The sequence below is a fragment of the Amaranthus tricolor genome, chromosome 7, assembly GCF_026212465.1.
Source record: "Amaranthus tricolor cultivar Red isolate AtriRed21 chromosome 7, ASM2621246v1, whole genome shotgun sequence".
In the NCBI taxonomy this organism is placed as follows: domain Eukaryota; kingdom Viridiplantae; phylum Streptophyta; class Magnoliopsida; order Caryophyllales; family Amaranthaceae; genus Amaranthus; species Amaranthus tricolor.
Window position 1 is genome coordinate 12002770 of NC_080053.1, and position 21224 is coordinate 12023993.

General features: G+C 32.8%; 2 protein-coding genes across 3 annotated transcripts; both read left to right on the forward strand.

Moving 5' to 3' along the window:
• Positions 1-298: 298 nt before the first annotated feature.
• On the forward strand, positions 299-3942 carry LOC130818745 (uncharacterized). Of its 2 annotated transcripts, XM_057684938.1 has the most exons (4): positions 299-530; positions 1928-2057; positions 2213-3206; positions 3549-3942. In XM_057684938.1, exons 2-4 carry the CDS (start codon positions 1933-1935, stop codon positions 3915-3917), a joined length of 1488 nt encoding a protein of 495 aa, XP_057540921.1. In that variant the 5' UTR covers positions 299-530; positions 1928-1932; the 3' UTR covers positions 3918-3942. The 2 variants fall into 2 exon arrangements, with proteins under 2 accessions (XP_057540921.1, XP_057540922.1); XM_057684939.1 differs by lacking the exon at positions 299-530 and having other exon boundaries at positions 1151-2057.
• Positions 3916-5562, forward strand: LOC130818746 (uncharacterized). Its single transcript, XM_057684941.1, has 6 exons — positions 3916-4108; positions 4186-4363; positions 4447-4560; positions 4697-4834; positions 4931-5122; positions 5220-5562. The coding sequence occupies exons 1-6, from the start codon at positions 4014-4016 to the stop codon at positions 5379-5381; spliced, it is 879 nt and encodes a 292-aa protein (XP_057540924.1). The 5' UTR covers positions 3916-4013; the 3' UTR covers positions 5382-5562.
• The last annotated feature ends 15662 nt before the right edge of the window (positions 5563-21224 follow it).

Sequence of the window (21224 nt, forward strand, 5' to 3'; positions counted from 1 at the left end):
TCTAAAAACGTCATATGATCCTTGTCTATTACTATTAAGTCTACCTCATTACCATGGGTATTGGGTGGACCTAGTAGGCTCCGGTTCTTACAACTGAACACACTGACGTTTAAAAAAAATTTAAAAAAGTCACATGATACTTGTCTATTACTAATAAGTCAACGTCATTAGTCATTACCTAACCACTTAAACCTAAACACAACATTATCACTCATGCTAAATCAATGCAATGACATAACACTTTGAAATGCAAAATTTAGTTTATACTATGCAATAATTAAGAATAAAACCTAAAATTCAGTTTACACTTGGAAATCATCAAGAAAAAAAGACTAAAATCTTCCATAAATTGAATCATGCATGAGTGAGTTGGGGTGAGTAAGTGAGAAGGCATAGAGCGAGGAAGGTGATTTGGCTTGAAATGAGCGTTGAAGAATAATGGTGGTATGAGAAATGTAAGGAAGATGTTGAGAATTAGGTAGAGAATTGAATTATGGTGTAAAAAGTACTTCCTAAAATTAATGGCTATGGTAAAATGCTTCATCTATGTCGCCTCTATCCATTGGGCTTTTTATCTAAATCAGTCTAATTTCACTCTCTAGCTCAAATACAATTTTAATTACCTTCATGTGTTTGGTTCAAAGTCTTCTAATTATTTCTTACCTGTTGCAATTGTTATAGGTTTTATTCCCTACTCTATAGTTTTATTCAATTTTTTCACATTTTCTTCAATTTTTCTGCAATTATGGTGGTAGTTGTGAAGAAGTAAAAAGATATAGAAGAAGGTGGTGCACTGGTGCTTGAAGATTACGATAATGGTGCTCCACACCTACAAATACTTCTTCATCCAATCAATTCTAATATGTGAAAACTATTAGAACACATGATTATAGACAATTTTTATTTTATTCTTTATAAATATTGATAATTGAATAATAACTTTTTGGTAATTCTTGAAATGAGCATTTTAATACTTGAAATATAAATTTTAATCCTTGAAATTGACATTTTAATCCTTTGTATTGAAAATTTGAGTCTTGGAGTTAACAATAGTTGATGCAATACTGAATTAATAATTTATAGTACTCAAGTTATAGAGTAGAATTTAAATTAGTAGTTACAATAGCTAATGGAGTAGGGGATTAATAATTTAAAGTACTTAAGTAATGAAGTAGGCAATATATATATATAGATTTAGGATCAAATGAGAAGAGGTCTTAAAATGAGAAAGGTAAGAAATAATCTAAAGCATTCATTTTTTTGATCAACGGACAGATTTAATTTGTTTAAGTTGATAGTTGCACGCGGTTTTTTCATGTAATATGAACCAGTTTTTTATTGATTAACCGGTTCAATATATAAAGAATCTTTTTTTTTCTCTCTCCGGCTTTACTTTCTCGACATTTTCCTCCCGTTCCATCTTCAAGAATTTTCGTTTGAATCTGCATCTTCCTCCCGTTCTTCAACACTTAAAATTTTCGTTTGAATCTCGACATTTTCATTGTTCTTCAATCGTTCTTCGAATTTATTTCAGGTATTTCTTCAATAAAACTCAACAATGTCGACATTTTTGCTTGTTTTGTGTTGTTGTTTCAGTTCTTGAATTAGTATATAAAACTCAACCGTTCTTGATTTAAGGGTTTATTTTCTTCGATTTTTGGTGTTTATTTGAATATTACTCTAGTATTTGATATTTAGGGTTAAAATCTGTTGATCTTCATTCTGCGATTTTCTCTTGTTCTGCGATTTTACATTTTCATTCGATTTTTAGGGTTTTGATTTTTATTCTCGACATTTTGATTTTTATTCTGGTATTTGAGTATTATTCTGGTATTTGATTTTTTAGGGTTTTTCATTTGGTTTAATTATGTGATTTAAAATCTTTTATGATGATGACTTCAACTTCGATTATCACACTTTTTTTTAGTTGTCATGGCAAAAACAAGAGGTCGCAGTATTCCAGTTGATATTCCCTCCACTTCTAATTTACATTTGAATTCCAACACAAGAAAGAGAAGAGCTGAGGAAACTGACAATGTACAACAAAGGTCTGTAAGGTAATTTTATCGACTAGTATGTTGAATTCCAACATTGTAATTCCAACAAAGTATTCCAGGTCATCAACATTGTAATTATTCATAGTCATAGTATCCTTTATTGATAACATAGTATCTTTTTCTAAGAACATTGTATATTTTTTTTGTTGTTGCAGATTGAGATCTACTTTTCAAACAAAAAGTAGACCTTCTCAATTGATCAAAATGATAAAGGGATTCACTGAGAAACAAAAAATCTCAGTGAGAGAGATTGGTTTTGGTGGCCTTCTTAGTTTAAAGTTATGTAGAAATCCATCTGCAATGCTTGGTTGGCTTGTAGATTGTTTTGATCCCGGTAGTTGTATGTTTTCAATAGACTCTTTGAAGTGCTTTCCGATTTCTGAACATGATGTATATGATGTTTTTTGTCTACCTCTGAACCCAAACAATGATGTAGAATTAGTTTCAAGGTGTGCGAACAAGTATAATCCTGATTTTCCCTTGAAACAAGAATTTAGATCCTTTTTTGGTTTTGAAGATACAAATGCAGCAATTCCTTTAGAATTGCTTGAACGAATGATCCCTAAGATGATTGATGGTGGGGATGAGTTCAAGCAACTTTTTGTTTTGCATGCTATTTCTTCTTTCTTAGCCCCTACTCAAAACAGAACAATAGACCTTAAGATTGTAAAGTCCATAGTAGATCCGAATAAGATTAGTACTTTTAATTGGTGTAAGTATGTTCTTGATCAGTTTTGTGACTCTGTTGTTAGATATCGTAAAAGAAAGTTACAATTTTTTTCTAGATGCATTGTTTTGTTGGAAATTATTTATTTTCATCGTTTGAAATTCAAGAATATCTCTTTGCCATCCTCTTTACCTCTTATCTCTCATTGGACTGATAAGGATGTGTCAAAAAGAATTAAGGAGGAAACATCTGCTAATCATTTTGGCAGTGGTTTAATTTTGAGTACATATCCTGTGAGTGAAACAATGGTTTTTGAGTATGGTCAAGCTGTTGGGTTAAAGGTGAACAACGTTGATATTGGACAACCAAGTGTAAATGAAGAACCCTTCAGAGATCAAACAGTGCAAGACGATGATAAAATTGAGTTTCAGTTGCCGTTGAATGCAATGCGTAATTCTGATATACGCCGATTAGCTGAGGATGTAAGTATGATCTTACTTATTTATGTTGCCTTCAACATTATATTTTTTAATAATAACAAATATTTTTTTTGAAGACAGTAGCATTCACTTTTGGCAACAAAGATTTTTCAAATTCCAAAACAGAACACAGTAGCTATACATAGTCATAATAACTTTTAATCACAACATAGTATCTTTTTCTAAGAACATAGTAACATTCACTTTTGCAACAAATATTTTTCAAAATTTCAAAACAGAACACAGTAGCTTTTGGAAAATAATCATAACATAGTATTTTTTTTATAATGTCATAGTTACTTTCTTTTGAACAACATTTAACTTTATCTTTACTTATTTTTGTAGAAAATATGTGAGTTGCTGATGCTCATGAGGAGGGACACTCAAGTTGTCTCTGAGTTTTACATGGAGAAAATTAAATTGTTCTTAGAACAAAAACGTTCATTTTCTTCTCCTCCTGTCCCTTTTCCTGATGTTCCTTCTACCTCATCCACACCTTTTTCTGAAACCCAAAGTTTTTTTATGAATCCTACCGTGCTGAATACAATTGATGAAATAGTTGACACGGTTAAATGGGTTTCCTCTATTCCAAGGATGGTGAATGAGGTTTTTGTTGCTGATGAGGGTAATGTAGATGTTGTTAATGATGTACTGGATGAGGTTGAATTGGAACAAGTTGTTAATGATGTGGCAAATAATGTCACTGTTTTTTAAAGCCATGGTTATGAGAATGTATTGATACATGGCAGGGAAAAGTGTTCCATTCCTTTTAGAGGTGTGAATGACAAATTTACGTATGTTTCACATCTGATGAAATCAAACAAAAAATATATTAGAACACTTGGTTCGTTACTTCAAGAATCAGTTGACTATTGTTTTGTTTCTGATAAATGTTTCGACAATAGGTGAGTCTTTTTTTTGTTTTTCTTTTTTTGTGATTTTTGTTTTTTATTATACTTATTTTATTCTTTTTATTTGTCAGTGAATTGCTTGTGAATTTTGAGGACAATTTGAGAATTCAAAGGGAAGAGTTTTATACTCTAGGGGATCCCTCAAAGTGTACTCATGTTTCTGTTGTGGATTGTTGGTGTTTATTACTCAATGAAAATGAAAAGAACAAAGAATCTTCCAAAAAGTTCTTTTTTAATGCTAGTTCTAGTGTACGTTTTTTGTCATTTTTATTCTAAATAACTTTTCTTTTATTTTGAACTATTTTTAGTTATTTCATTATTTATTTTTACAGCTTGCTTTGTTGGATTTTAATAATAGTGGTGGTTCTCAACAAATTGATTTAATTTATGATTCTTGGGTCAAATGGGTGGATTTCAACCAAGTTGATTTGTCTAAGTTTGATCTGGTAAGATATTTTTTTAATGATTGATTGACTTATATAGTCACTATTTTAGTTATTATAGCTACTAATAGGTAGTTAGTACTTGTGCAGTCACTTTTTTTTAGATATATTTATTGATTTAGTGATATATAATATACAGATTGTTGTTCCGATACTGAAGGGCAGTCAGTACTTCTTACTTCTTTTGAATATGAAGTTAAGAATAGTGCAATGGATTGACAATGTGAACCATACTGCTATTTCAGAAGAAGAAATTAGAAAGCTAGGTGACACTATGGTATGTGTAGCATTTTATTATCCTGAAAAACCTTTTGCCTATGTTGCTATGATTATGAAATATTTATTAATAAATATTTAAATGAAACTTTTGTAGAAAGATTTGCTGTCAACAATTTTTGATGATAAGATGCAAGCTACTGATGTTATTCCATTATGGAAAATGGAACGAGTTCCCACTGATTGGAAAACGACTGTTAGGACTAACATTGAAAGTGATGTATTCATGATGATGAGCATGCTGTTTTTTGAGGGAACAGTTGATTTCCAGTGTCCAATATTGAATGCAGTTACGATTTTTCTTCTTAATATTATCTTTAAATGTATTTTTTTGAATGACATTCTAATTAAAAGATTCAAACTAAATGTATTTTCTTTTTATGTAGGCTCCATTGAGACATGTTGCAAGAGCTAAGATTGCTGGATCTTTGGTGTTATCTGATTTGAACAAACAAAGATCTAAAGTTTTAGAAGAGGTGTCCAATTTTAAGGATAAAAGACGCTCCATTGCCAAACAAGTTTCTATCAGAAGATTAAAGATTCGTTAATGTGAAGTACAAGATGAAGTTGTGAAGTTTTTAGTTGTACAAACATTTGATGGAACATAGTAGATAATCTAATTACTATAGTTACTAGATAATCTAATTACTAGATAATCTAATTACTGTAATAATGTGAAGTTTTTTCATGAATATTTGTATAGTATTGGTGTCAAAAATCCGATTTTGTCTTGATTGGAGCAGATAAGGTATTCATTTGTACGGTCCTCGGTTCAATTCTGGTTTGGCCCATCTTTTTCCCTCACCCTCTCCTGCAATTTAAAAAAGTAAAAGAAAAAAAAAAACTGTTGGTGTCTAAGTTAATGGCAATATGTGAATTTATGATCATATCAAGGGATAAGCTGATTAGTGTGTATGCTAGATTGATACTATATGAAAATAACGAGTTCGATTTTATCAATCCGATTTTGAATTTTCTGCATATATTCATATCAAACCCATGTGATGTAAATATCAAGTGAGATAGTGATTAAGAAACCAAAACGGTTAACATCAGTTGTGTGGAATCATTTTGAAAGGGTGAAGAACGCTGATATATGTTTATGCTGATATTTTTGCAACAAAGATTTTTCAGACTTACAAAAGTGAAGACAGTAGCTATACATAGTCATAGTAACTTTTAATCACAACATAGTATCTTTTTCTAAGAACATAGTATCATTCACTTTTGCAACAAAAGTTTTTTCAAATTTACAAAACAGAAGACAGTACCTATACATAGTCATAGTAACTTTTAATAATAACATAGTATATTTTCCTAAGAACATAGTAGCTATACAAAAGATTTTTCAAAATTACAAAACAGAAGACAGTAGCTTTCCATATATATTTTATACCTTAAGTGGGGTATCTTTTGTTGATGGGCAATTTCGACTATCATGATAATCAAATTTACCACAAGTTTTGCACTTTCTTTTGGGCTTCTTGCTTTGCTCAATAGTTTTTTCCTTTTCCCCAATTATTCTTTGTCTTTTTCCTTTGTTCTTTGATTGGATTGGGTTTTGTATTTCCATTGTCGAAGATGAACTTGTGCCTACTAACAATTCGATTTGTTGTTCTTTAGTAATGTCCACCCTCACATCATCACTTTCCTCCAATTTTCTACTAATATCTTTTAGGTTTTGTAAAAGTGATTGTAAATCACTCTCACTCCGTTGAGCTAAACCTACACAATTGAATATTTCACACCAAACTTCCCCCAACAACTTCCCCACGTTGTTACACTTTTTGCTCTCTTCAATCAGATTCCCATGCAAATCAAAAATAGGCTTCTTTAATGCTAGCTTCGTCCAACGATCTAAAACATATTGCTTTGGTATTTGTGTTATTTGTCTTGCACTCATAACACAAATCGCATGGGAACATAATATTCCTATCCGTTTAAATAACTTGCAATCACAATCTACCTTCAACTCGTCAATCAAACTTCCCAGTATAAATTTCACCTTGTACATCTTACTTACCGTTGAGTCCAAAACAGTTATACTTTCCACACTTTCAATCTTTTCAATATTTTGAATATAAGTTATGAAAAAAGACTTATAAACTTCATTTTGAAAAAGAAAAAATTTTTTTCTAGTATAGACTTCACCGGCATGTTTTTCAATCGGCAATGGTGTTTTATATTGTGGGTTTGTGTGAAGTGATTCAGCATTGAGCTTATCTTGTTTGTACCTCTGTGCATCCATTGCACTTTCATATCTCATATAAAATTCAACAAGTGTCATGTGAGGGTTTGAAAAATGGTTGAAGAAACTATTAACACTTTTCGATCGGGATGTAGTTCTCAAAATCCCCCCCAATGGGATATCCCTAAAATATGCGGGTATCCATTGATCTCGTATACTAAATATACTAGTAAACCATTTATCTGTTTGAAGATTGTATTTGGTCATAATTCCCTCCCATTTTTCCTCAAATTCATTTTCTTCTTGATCAATATTCCACACACACCCATTTAATTCTTTCAAAAAATCTTCATTTTTGTTCAATTCCGGTCCAACTTTATCAGTCACTTTACTCATGATGTGCCACATGCAAAGTTTGTGTATTGTGTGTGGAAATACATTTTTAATCGCAATTTTCATTGCAGGGTCTTGATCAGTTATCAAATATGTTGGCATACAATCCCCCATATAATGTAAAAAAGTTCTAAATAACCACTCAAAAGATTCACTATCTTCCTTAGCTAATAAACCTATACCAAATGTAATACAAGACTTATGATGATCTACACCAGTAAAAGGGGCTAAAACCATGCTATACTTATTGGTGTTATAAGTACAATCAAAAGTAACCATTTCTCCAAATAAACAATAATTCTTTCTACTTATCGCATCGGCCCAAAATAAACGTGAAATGTGGTCCTCCTCATCTAAAGCATAATCAAAATAAAACCCCGTGTAAATATCTCTTTTTCTGATAAAATTCTTGATCAACATCTTCCCATCATCTCCTTTAATATATGTTTTCAAATCCCTATGGAAATTCTTAAAATCTTGCATTGTCACTCCCACATTCTCATAACCCCCGACATTTTCCTTAAACAATCTAAAGGATTTAACCGGTCCTATATTAACCCGTGCATTCTTAGATATGAAATTTTTGTGCAACAAAGTCATTTTCCTATTACCCAATAAAAATTGACGCGATGTAGGGCTAACTAGACAATGATTGTGCGCCTCTTCGAATTTTAAAACATGGTATGTTCTCTTCGCTATGTCATATTTCAAAATCAATCTAGCTTTACAACCAATTCTTTTGGTTGATCTCTTATAACGTGCAACAACATCTGCACTTTTCTTAGGTTTAGGTTTTATGATACCCTCCCTACTACAAAAAAAATATTTTAAAAAAACAATACCCTTTTTTTTGTAGGTAGTAGATGAACGTATATCAAAACCGCAAATTTCAGCATATTTACCATAAAAATCTAAGGCTTTCTCTAAGTTTTCAAAAGCCATACCAACAAATGGCTTTTTATCAAACTCACAATGAGGAATCCACAGTGTTGAACCATTTGGGGTAACTTGTGTAATAGTTCTTGGAGTTTGAGTCCCTGTATAACAATCCAAAGTTTTTCCAAAATTAAAAAAAGAAGACAGTAGCTATACATTGTCATAGTAACTTTCAATCACAACATAGTATCTTTTTCTAAGAACATAGTAGCATTCACCTTGGCAACAAAGATTTTCAAACTTACAAAAGAGAAGACAGTAGCTATACATTGTCATAGTAACTTTCAATCACAACATAGTATTTTTTTTAAGAACATAGTAGCATTCACCTTGGCAACAAAGATTTTTCAAACTTACAAAAGAGAAGACAGTAGCTATACATTGTCATAGTAACTTTTAATCACAACATAGTATCTTTTTTAAGAACATAGTAGCATTCACCTTGGCAACAAAGATTTTCAAACTTACAAAAAAAAGACAGTAAATATGCACAATCATAACTTAGTATTTTTTTTTTGAAGAACATAATAACATTACCTTTTGAAATTTCCTTTTCATTGTTGGAAGTTTTTGGTGAATCTTCCATATTAAGCACTTTTTGTAAATCTCAATCTGAGTCTGTTAATCAAAATCAACAAAGAAAACGAAAATGAAAATCTGACACTGAGTTTTGAAGATACATAAATCCTAAAATGTAAATCTTCAATTAGCATACCTTAATTCAAGGGAAGAAGAAGATTCAAATCAAGATCTGAGTCTGTAAATCAAAATCAACAAAGAAAACGAAAATGTAAATCTGACTCTGAGTTTTGAAGATACTAAATTGAAAACGAAAATGAAAAACTAAGAAATCAATCAAAACAAATCTAAATTTATAAAAGGTACACATAGGAAAACGAAAACAAGTGAAGATTTTTGGCAGACTAAGAAATCAAGAGAAGAGGAACATTTTCGCAGAAGAAAACGAAAACTAAGAAATGAATCAAAACAAATCGAAAAATAAAAACTATAAAAAGGTAAATTTCTAATTTGCATACCTTAATTCAATAGAAGAGGAAGATTTCGCAGAAGAAATCAATGGTTTTTCGAAGGTTTTGAAGGTTTTTCGAAGAGTATAGCTTGGAAGAGAAAGGCGCTTGTATTCTTCAAAAAAACCGAATTAGCATTTTTTTTTCCTTGCCCTATTTTTTCCGGCTTGATATCCAGACCATTAGATCTTTGAGAAATCGACGGCTCGAACTCCTTTTCACCCTTCTCATTTTCATACCCTTCTCAGTGGATCCCTCCCCTATATATATATATATATATATATATATATATATATATATATATATATATATATATATATATATATATATATATATATATATATATATATATATATATATATATATATATATCTGTATATATATATATATATATATATATATATATATATCTGTATATATATATATATGTATATATATATATATACATATATATATATATATATACATATATATATATATATATATATATACATATATATATATATATATATATATATATATATATATATATATATACATATATATATATATATATATATATATATATATATATATATATATATATATATATATATATATACATATATATATACATATATATATATATATATATATATATATATATATATATATCTGTATATATATATATATATATATATATATATATATATATATATATATATATATATATATATATGTATATATATATATATATATATATATATATATGTATATATATATATATATATATATATATATATGTATATATATATATATATATATATATATATATATATATATATATATATATATATATATATATATATATATATATATATATATATATATATATATATATATATATATATATATAACACTTAAATGAAATTGGTAGGCGGGCTTTGAGCTTTCTGTAATGAGTTGAAGACGTGCACGGTATTAGTCAAAGGACGTATGACTAAAAGTATCCAATGCAAACTACAAACGCAAATTTAATATCAACAAATTAGAGAATATGTGAAAATAGCTAAAAATCAAAAAATAAGTTCAATTTCAAAAATAAAACCTACTCTTCCACATATGGAGCCAGAATGAACGTGTGTTTAGATGCAAACGAAGTTTTCAAAGCAGTGTCAATGTACGCTTTGACGTCATCTGGCATATTTATGCATCTAATACCCGAAATCGTTTCATCCCACATCTTTCTCAAATCCTCAACGAGAGGTGTAAGATATACATCTATGTCATTGCCAAAATGTTTAGGACTCGAGATAAGAAGCGAAAGCATAACGTACATACGCTTCATACACAACCAAGGTGGCAAATTACAGATCACTAACAGTACCGGGCATGTGCTATGTTGAGAACTAAGATTGCCGTATGGGTTCATTCCATCCATACATAGTCCGAGCCTTAAATTACGAACTTCATCCCCAAATGTCTTATGCAACCTAGCCATACTCTTCCACTACGGAGAATAAGATGGATGTGTGAGCAAGTGACCTTTCTTCACCCTATCTGCATGCCACCTCAAATTTAACACATTTTTCTTTATAGAAAACAAGCGCTTGCATCTAGGTATTATGGGAAGATATCACAATACCTTAGCCGGGGGCCCTTTAGCATCCCGAGCCCCTTTACGCTTGTAGCGCGATAACCCACACCTAGGACACTCTTCTAAGTTCTCGTTTCATTCCGATACAACACACAATCATTCGGACACGCATGAATCTTCTGGTACTCTAAGTCGAAAGAACACATGAGCTTTTTGGCATAATATGTCGACTTTGGAAGTTCATTTTCCTTAGGAAGAATCTCACCTAACGCTTCTAATAACATTGTGAAACTAGCGTCACTCCAATTGAACTTTGACTTAATGTTGAAAATTGTCAACACTGCTGTTAGTTTGGTGAACTTTGTACATCCAGGGTACAAAGGCTTTTGAGAAGCCTCTGTCAACAAGTCAAAAACACGAGGACGTTTTCTAAACTCATCCACGACTCCCTCCATCATCTCATCAACACGATCTACATCCTCATCGACATTCTCTTCATTTGTCTCATACCCGTCAACATGATCTACTACATCCTCATTGACATCAACCACATTATTGACGTCCTCAACAACACTTTTTGTCTTTGTAAACTCCGTCCTCACCATGCCAAACCCAAACATGATATTGAGGCCTAAATCCACGTCGAAGTATGTGCTCCCTAAAATATCAACACTATCTACCTTTGATACATTGCCACAAATGACACATGGGCAATAAAAACCAACTCCCCCCCGTCCTAACTTGATGTTCAACCGCAATACTACAAAATTCTAATACGCCATTAATAATTTCTGACTATTCAATGCTTCCATATATCCAAGAACGATCTTTTGTCATCCTAAGTGGGATTAATTAATTAAAATAAAATTAATACACATAAATCTAAATATATACTTAACCCTAATTAACCCTAAAAATAATACAACCCAAAATTAATTCAACGCTAATAATAATATGTATATTCTAAAAATAATACAAAGTAATAATCATTCATTTAGTCCTAATCAACCCTAATAATAATATGTATATTCTAATAATAATAATAATAATAACAATTATTCAACTAATCCTATGTTAATATTAATAACGACATTCATTCAACTAACCCTAATTAACCCTAAAAATAATACAACCCAAAATTAACCCTAGTTAACAAACTAATAAAAAAACAACTAAATTCATAAATAAAATCACATTAATAATTACAAACACATAAAAATATCAAAAATAAAACTTAATATAAAATTAGAAATTACTTGGTATTTAGATGATAATATTGTGCTCTACAATGGAGTTACGTAACCTACAATAGAAAAACACCAAAACAAATTAGTACATACTAAGCTCTAAAATACCATGAAGATTGAAAAAGTAAACATCGAAGAAATTCAAATGATTAATTACCTTAAGAAAAACTATGCCCTAAAAAACGCTTCTTAATTCGTGGGTTACCTTGAAGAAGACAGCAACAAAAAGTTTGAAGAAGAAGGTTGAAGAATGAGAAATTATATGGAATAATTTCGTGGGATATATAGCTTGAAGAAGACACAAAATCAAAACCAAAACAAGTGGCAATAACGTTTTGAAGAAGAAGCAAGGTTTTGAAGAAGAAAGAGCAAGAATGTCGTGGTTTTTTAAGAAGGAGCACAATTAATTTGGGGGTTTTTGAAGAAATGTCATGGGGAAGAAGAAGAGCAAGAAACCTGTATAGTAAGCTAAGAAATGTCGTGGGTTTTTGGTACTGTATAGGCGGGAATTGAAAGGGCAAAAAAATATAGGTATTTGTTGCGGAACCTAAAGAACCGCAGCATTTAATGTGCTATATGTTGCGGTTCTCTTGGAACTGCAGTATATACCTATATTTTTTGCCTCTTTTTTCCTATTTGTTTTATGCTGCGGTTTTCAAGGAACCGCAGTATATAATGTAACTTTTTTCCCTCGTTTTTTCATGTTGTTTAATGTTGCATTTACTAAAAACCGCAGCAAATGTCACGCAACAGATACGATTTTTTCTACTAGTGTTACGATGGAGACTACGACGATGGTGTTGCTAGAGTTGGTGGCGCAAATAGGTCATGGAGAAGAGGACGTCTGGTGGTCGTGAATCTGACTAATAGTGACGACAAAGGGGTACACGATTGGGTTTGTGGTGGTGCATAGAGAAAGAGTGTTGACTTAGGAAGCCATTAATATGGATGAAGAAAGCTTAAATATTACGAGAGAGAAATATTTTTATATTTTGTAATAATGGGCTAATAAACCCATACAAATGTGGTCGCATGAAAACACCTGTCGCATAAAAGATTTATTATAAAGCTATAGGGAAAAAACTGTAAAATTTGGTTGCTATCATTCAGAAAAAAAATATTTTATCACTAGGCACTTATGTTTCACTATACTTGAATGCTGCCATGTAAATTAAAGATCCCAAAAATAATATTACTTATTTTTTTGTTGAAATGAAAGAATTTTAATTTAATTATAATTACAATCAAATATACTAGGATGTTTGGCAAATGACTTTTGAATTCACTTTTTTTTGTTGGCTTTTAGATTTTGGTTTGTTAGTTGGTCAAAAAGCCAAAAATATGTTTGATGAATGACATTTAGCCAATTGAATAGTTGACTTTAAGCGAAAATAAAAAAAACTAGTATGGTTAGCTTTTTTCATTGGATTATGTCTTTTTAACCTACTTTTTCTCTAATAAATAACCTACACGTAATTTTACCATGTATCTTTCTAAACAACTGGTTTATTCAGGTAGCTTAAAAGTCAATAAAACAACTAACACATTCAATTCAACTGGTCAAATAAGCCAACTACAAAAACTAACCAACCAACCATCTGACATGATACACCTACTAGCTCACCAATACTAAACATAAAAAATCAAAAAAGAAGATCATTAAAATCAATATTGAAACAATTATTAAAATTCTTGTGACTCTAATGAAATGTATTAAGTTTTAGGAGTAAGAAACAATAGGAATGGAACATAAAGAAAATTTGAAAGAAAAATATTACCAGCACATTCGTCAGAGATGTCTTTTTGAGAGATTAATTTTAATTAGACAGATTTATTATATAGTTTTTCAAAATATTAAAAGTAGGCATTAAAAATAATGTAATTAGACACTTAATGTATTGAATATAGGTTTATTTAAAGATATGACAAATAAGCATTAAAAATAATGTAAATAAACATTACAAATACTATAAATAGGTATTAATCTTTAATGAGCAGGGCGTGAGAATTGAAATATGTGTCAAGAGACGGTGAAAATTTGAAAAAAAAAAGATTATTTAACAACCTAGAAATGAGCTTCGTAAAAACTTATTTCCCAAAATAAGCATTCGTACAACCGAGCCTAGCCTCGGGATAATTCGCTGTTATCAACAGCGAAAGATTCAAAAAAAAAAAATTAAAGGTTAAAGTCGTTGTTACTAACAACGACTGAATGAGTTGACTGGTCAATTCCTTTAGTCGCTGTTAGTAACAACGATTTAAGGAGTTGACCAGTCAACTCATTCAGTCGCTGTTAGTAACAGCGACTTTAACCTTTAATTTTTTTTTTGAGAACTAAAGTAGCCGTTGGTAATTTAGAAAAATAGCCATTAGGAACGTGAAAATAGCCGTTGTAATGATGTTCTATAAATAGCTCCATCATTTCCCATACTTCATTATACCCATTTTGCATCATTCTTCTTCTTTTCAATCAATTTTTAAAGGTAACATAAGGTATTATGTTAGTTTTAATGTCAATTTATAAATGTTAATATTATTTTTGAAAGTTTACTTACGTTTGTATAATATATGTGTAACACCCCGTAATTTATCGGGTTTAAAAATAATATAATATATAATAAAATAAAATATAACAATATGAAATAAATAAGTAATATTAAATTATATTATTTTATATAATTAATTATACGCAAAACAGAGTAGGTTAACTTTAACGGTAACGAGTTTTATCGCATGACGTTTTGTTTTGATTGTGATAATAACACCATAATTACTCAATTAATTAGTTATATTTAAAAAAAAAAAAAAATAGAAGTGGGAATGTGAAGGGGGGGGCTGCCGGTTGGAGCATGGGAGGAGTTTTTGTAACTCCTCTCATAATGGTGTAATTAGGAGTGTTAATTGGCCCTTAAACTCTTTATTTAATCCTAAGCATCAATGGTCTTCTTCACATTCCTCACTTTACCTCACACTCTCAAAGAAAATTCAGAAAATTTTTCCCTTTGGTGCTTGGTTTTCGGCAGCCTTAGTAAAAAAAAAAAAATTTTTGTTCAATTCAATCTTCAAATCCAAGGGGTAAGTAAGTTGAGTTGTTAATTATAAATTTTATTTACAAGAAATTCTAGTATGAGATTATATAATATTTCTTTCAATATGATGAAATCCTATGACTTATTAGGAGGATTGAGTATGTTACATAAGTTTTCTTTTATAATCCTTTGATAAAATTAAATTGTTAAAAGGATTAAATCATATCTCTGTTATGCACAATTTTTTTTTCTTGTTTTATATTCTTTAATAAAGTTTATTCAAGGTTTAAAAAAAAAATGTATTTAGTTTATGGCTTATATTTCTCTAGCAAGATGTTGGTTGTTAGAAGAAATTTTAAGTGTATGGGATAAGTATTGTAGGTAGCCATGAGTTTATAAATCCTTTAACAAAATTGATTTGTTTAAAGGATTTGTCCTTATATATGTGTTTGACTCAAAAATGATAATATATGATTCTCTACAAAATTTTAATTTGATAAAAGAATCAAGTATTTAATTTAATTGTCATGGGTTATGAAACTTTAATTGCTTTTGAAGAATCTTGTGGATGAATATATTTTAAATTGTTAGTTTTGTGTTTTTGATGATGGTGTGGATGGTTGATGGTAAAAGGTAAATTTGGTTTTGTTAGGTATAATTTGATATGAGGATTTAAAAAAAAAAAAGGGTTAGATAATTTAAATGGAAAAAAAAAATATATTTATATATATATATAAATATAATAAAAATAATTTAAGCAGCGGGAATTTTCGGACAGCAGCTGCTGCCTCGGTAGTGGCGCCCCGATCCGAGTATCGGGTGTGTTTCGTTGCGGTTTTATTTAACCGATGCGTTTTTAAAACTCGTAAAACGCTTAAAATAATTAAAAATAGTAATCGAATGCTAGAAATTATGAAATTTGGTACCCAAGATAATTGATGCGTTCCGGACGCAGCGGTGAAGTCGGATTTTTAATTTGAATTTTCTAAACTGTCCAATTTGGCCATAAAAGTTTCTGGTCAGAATAGGTATTTTGGAGCGATCATGAATTGGATGAAAACATTTGAAATTATCAAGTCTTTGTGATATTTTAGTAGTATGGAGTGGATTGTTGTGTAAACCCGTTATTTAAACGTGGTTGTTTTGTGTGTTTGTTAATTAGGACCTCGATTCATAAGAGGGTGAAATTCTTGTCGTGCTTAAACGTCGGTTGGATTTGTTGTGCTTAAAGGTACACGCTTAGACCATACTGTTTACTTGGTTGTGCAAGTGATGTTGTTTTATTCCTAATCAAGGCATTGTAATCACATAAGGATTAGACACCTCAAATAACATGAAATGGCTGTGTGGAAATTGAGAATTTATGGATATGATACCCAATAGGGTTAACAAATAAATTGGAAATTATCAACTATTTTTCCCATGGCATTCAGGGATCTTTATGATCACCATGGGGGTATGCATACTTAGCCTTTGGCGACCCGAACAGGACGGGCAACGTCTTAGGTAGATGGTTGCCTTGGGATTAGCTCTCCTAAGTGTATTCCACCAAACAAATGGAAATATGACTTGTACGACCCGCACCTGTCGGGCAACGTTACAAGGTTGGAAGTAATTGGAAATATGACTTGAACGACCCGCACATGTCGGGCAACGTTACAAGGTTGGAAATAATGAATAATGATTACATATTAGAGCCTTTGCATGCTAGGGTAAACACAATGCTTGTATTCAATCCGTTTTAGTATATGTATGATGTCTCTGACGTGTATTGGTTGTTCTTTGGAACCTGCTACGTGTTATCATACGACGTACAGCAGGTTAAATGCAGGCTGGGGGCTGGAGTGAGGATTCAGCTTAGAACCCATATCTACCAAGTCTAGACTTACTTTGCAATGAGACTAAATAATTCAGTTTATGTAATCGAAATTTATGATGTTCTCTTTTATCACGTACAACTTTTAATTTGTCTAGAGGCCGGTGGGCTCTCGAGTTGTAAGTAAAGACTTCCGCTGATTTGCTTTGTTGTTTGACACTGTTTATCTTGTGGACCATATTCCTTTACCGGTGGAACGTTGACGATCCGAGTAAGAATGAGTTTTCTTGCGTCCGTTTGTGAGCCGGATTCATGTTCTCACATGATATTCCGGGTCACTTAAACCGGGCCGTTACAATATGTGTTATGTAGATGTCAAAGGAGCATTGTGTTGAAGAGCTCTGTGATTGTGGTTATGAAGTTGAGATTAATACAGATTGGAGCGACTTCGATCCAGGGCGTGAATTTATTGCTTGCCCTTTCTACTTGGTTGACGGATTAGGATGCACATACTTTAGATGGATTGCTCCGGAGGGTACAAAATGGCAGAGAGACGTAATAATACGGCTTGAAAAGGAAAAAAAAGAGCCTAAAGATGAGGTATTTAATCTAAAGAGACAAATGGATGATATGGCGCATAGGAAAGAAGAGACTGAAAGGATTATGAGAAAGTTTAAGAAGCCTTCTTAGTTAGCGACGGTAGTTTAACTTAACGAATGAACTATGTAATTTAATATGTATTTGTTGAACTTGATTGAAATTCATAATAAACGTGTGATACTACTTTTAAAATATATACATCTACATATATTTTACAATTTACACATAATAGACCAACTGTTACAAATATTGAGTATGTACAAATGTTCAATAATTACAAACAATATTCAAATGCTAATCCTCCTCCTGTACCCTGTCTAACTGTGACGGTTTACGACGCCTCCTACGATAGTAAGAGGCTGTCGCATGACGCTCGGGTAGGGGAGGTGATTGATACTATGATGATGTGGCACCCTGCGAGGACCCGACACCGTAGTCCCGGCACGTTAAGTCAACCTCCTCAAGATGAACGTCGGGGTCATGAGGAGATGACTCGTACGTAGTGATGTGGGGCACAGTCGCTTCCGGAATGAAGTGTTGAAACTGCGTGCCTAGAAGTATGCCTTGGGCAATCTCCCGTACGGGCTCCTCTTGGGAGGAGCTGATGACTAATGCAATGCCTTGTGCCTGCAGTAAGACTTAATTATTAATGAAATTATAACGTGTAAGTTCTATATATATGGATAATAATCAATGTTGAAGAATACTTACAAAGTGTGTCATCGTCGGTGCTGCGGGAGCGTACTGGGCTGCCGCCATGATACCTCGTGGTGTCATCCATCGACGAGTGATGGAGAGGAACCATGGCATGTACGCCGAAGTAGGTGCGCCTACTGCCTCGATCGGCGCACCTTGAGCCAGCAGCTCTAGCCTGTGCTCCCAACGAGCGACATGGCGCCAGTTGACCTCCAGCCAGTTCTTGGGATCCCTACCCTTGCGTGAGTGGTGGAGCTCAGCCTCTGTGTCACATGGCGGCGAGATGCCCTGTACCATCCCAAATTGGCGCAGTACGCGCTTAGGGAGATGCACTTCGACTATGTCGAAGCAGATCAGAGGTACAGATGCTCTCCACGCCCCTGACAATATGCCCGAGTGCTGAGGCAATGAAGCGTACGCCTCAGCGGGGTAAGGGTCCCATCGAAACTAAATGTGAAAATTCGATTAATAAATTACGCAATGTAATAGTTACAAAACAAGTTGTAGTGAAGTTGTTACCTGGTCAACTCGTAGTAGATCGAGTTGATCGCGGTAGAACCCCACACCCGATCCACTGTGAGTCCTGGTTCGTCTTTCAAAGGACCAACGCGATCCATATGGCACATGCGGAGGAGGAAGTAGTGGTGGCGCAAATGCACCACGTCCCACATTCCTCATCGGTTGACCAATGAGGACATGCTCCCATGCCCAAAGCTATGAATTACCAAAAGTAAGTAAAATTAAACACAAAAATATGTAATAAATGAAACAAAATGGTAACATGAAAACTTAGTATTACCTGCAGTATTATCAGGGGCCCAGCGATCTCCTTCACGTTCTTCCGTGAAGCTTCACAAAGCCTCCAGTACAGATACGCAAGGGCTGCCGAACCCCAGCTGTATCCAGAGATGACCTCCCATGGCGCATCAAGCAACATCAAGTACAATAGTTGTACCCGATTGCCAGTCTTGTCGGAGAACAAGACAGCACCAATCAGATAAAAGATATACGCCCTAGCGTATCTCTCAACGGTGGTGTCATCAGCACCTTCAGGGAGGTGCGAGAAGTTCTGTGCAAGCCATGTTACGCGCAGGCTACTCCCTTTGGTTACCTCTGCCGGAGGTCGAACTCCTAGTAATCTATGGACTTTGTCTTGCCAGCTTTCGAATTGGCGTCCATCGATGCAGACGGCTTGTCCCTCGATGGGAAGCCGTGTAAGCACAGCTACGTCAAGTAATGTGACCGTAGCCTCACCTACAGGTAGGTGGAAGGTATGAGTCTCCTGGCGCCATCGCTCGACTAAAGCCGTGACTAGCGCCCGATCGACTCTTTCGTACGCGATAATGTGGAAGTCATGCAACCTCGCAAGCTGAAGGTACGGGATGATCCTTGCGTCAATGGCCCACGGAGCTGAATCGGGATGCCTGGTGTATATGGTCTCCGTGTCGGACACCTAAATCCAAATATTATGTTAGCTGCAAGATAAAGTAGTGTGAAGTACTTATTTCAAAAGGGGTAAGTTCAATAACCTGTATATCCCATAGCACACTGCTCCTGTGATTCGCCTGCATCGTAAGGACACTATGGTCGAGAGGGCTTGGAGCTGCTGGATCCTTCTCTGCTGCATTTCAACAATAACTAAGCGTTATGTACTGCAATTTAAAGTTATTTATTTGTTTCATATAGTCAAATACATGTACTAGTTGATCGAATAGAACCATTCCAAAAGTATACAATGGTCACACGAAATGAATCCATTTCTACAACAGCACATACAAAATCAACATCACCATCATGTTCATAAATATATGACCACTATACATTTTAAATTCAACAACAAATTCTCGAACAAACTTTTAATTATGAAGTTCAAGGTAAGTAACAACTACATTCGACATTTACGTAGAGTTTAAGTGTAAATGACGCAAGGATTATGACATACATTTTGAAATCAGCACCAAATAACAAAATTTAAAATAAAAACGTACCTCAATAAGCTGTAGATCAACAAGAATTAGTTAATTGCAAGCTTTTGAACCTACATTAATGTGAAAGTTGATTAAAATTCAATAAACCCTATATTTTCCAAACTTTAAAAAATACACAAAAAAAAAATACCTTTGGTCTATCTTGGAAGATTACACAACTAATTAGTGGTACAAATTTGGAATTTGATGAGTTTAATTGAAGGATTGAATGTGATTTTAATGGAGGATAAACGAGGGAGATGTCGAATGAAAAAAAAAACGCGAACTGAAATGAGGAAGAAGAAGAAACTGGAAAAATAAAAGGACTTAAGTCGCTGTTAGTAACAGTGAGTCGCTATTACTAACAGCGACTTTGAGTTTTAAAATTTTTTTTTTTCTCTTTCGCTGTTACTAATAGCGACTCTTCCTAAACCTAGGTTTGGATGTACGGACGCTTATTTTGAGAAATAAGTTTTTGCGGAGCTTATTTTGGGAAATAAATTGTTAATTTATCTTATTTTTTTCAAATTTTCAGAGATGGTTCGTTAAGAAGCTAGTTGTTTCCCTAAATATTTCCTGCCGCTTCCCTCACCTATTTCCCCCCTATTTTCATCTAAAAAACCCTAGGCTAGATCTTCAATCAACATTCTTCTTCTTCGTCCGCCATTGTCATCGACCTTGCGTGTTTGCCTAATCTTCATCACTCAACCGTCTTCGACTCTTCGTCCTCCATTTTCATTCAGTTGTCGATTTCATTCAATCCTACAGTCGATTTTCATTCAGCAGTCGAAGGAACAACCGACTTTTATTAACAGTCGAAGAACAATCCACTTTCATCAACTTTCTTCTTCGTCCACCATTTTTAAGTATAGTTTCCTTCCCCCATTTTAATTACTCGTTTTTATATTGTGCATT

What these genes read in the sequence shown, in the direction of transcription:
- LOC130818745 (XM_057684938.1), top strand. Translation starts at nt 1,933, where the DNA reads ATGGCAAAAACAAGAGGTCGCAGTATTCCAGTTGATATTCCCTCCACT. An exon ending in GTACAACAAAGGTCTGTAAG is followed by an intron (nt 2,058 to 2,212) that starts GTAATTTTATCG and finishes TTGTTGTTGCAG; the next exon opens with ATTGAGATCTACTTTTCAAA. An exon ending in TACGCCGATTAGCTGAGGAT is followed by an intron (nt 3,207 to 3,548) that starts GTAAGTATGATC and finishes TTATTTTTGTAG; the next exon opens with AAAATATGTGAGTTGCTGAT.
- LOC130818746 (XM_057684941.1), top strand. Translation starts at nt 4,014, where the DNA reads ATGAAATCAAACAAAAAATATATTAGAACACTTGGTTCGTTACTTCAA. An exon ending in GATAAATGTTTCGACAATAG is followed by an intron (nt 4,109 to 4,185) that starts GTGAGTCTTTTT and finishes TTTATTTGTCAG; the next exon opens with TGAATTGCTTGTGAATTTTG. An exon ending in TTTTTAATGCTAGTTCTAGT is followed by an intron (nt 4,364 to 4,446) that starts GTACGTTTTTTG and finishes TTATTTTTACAG; the next exon opens with CTTGCTTTGTTGGATTTTAA.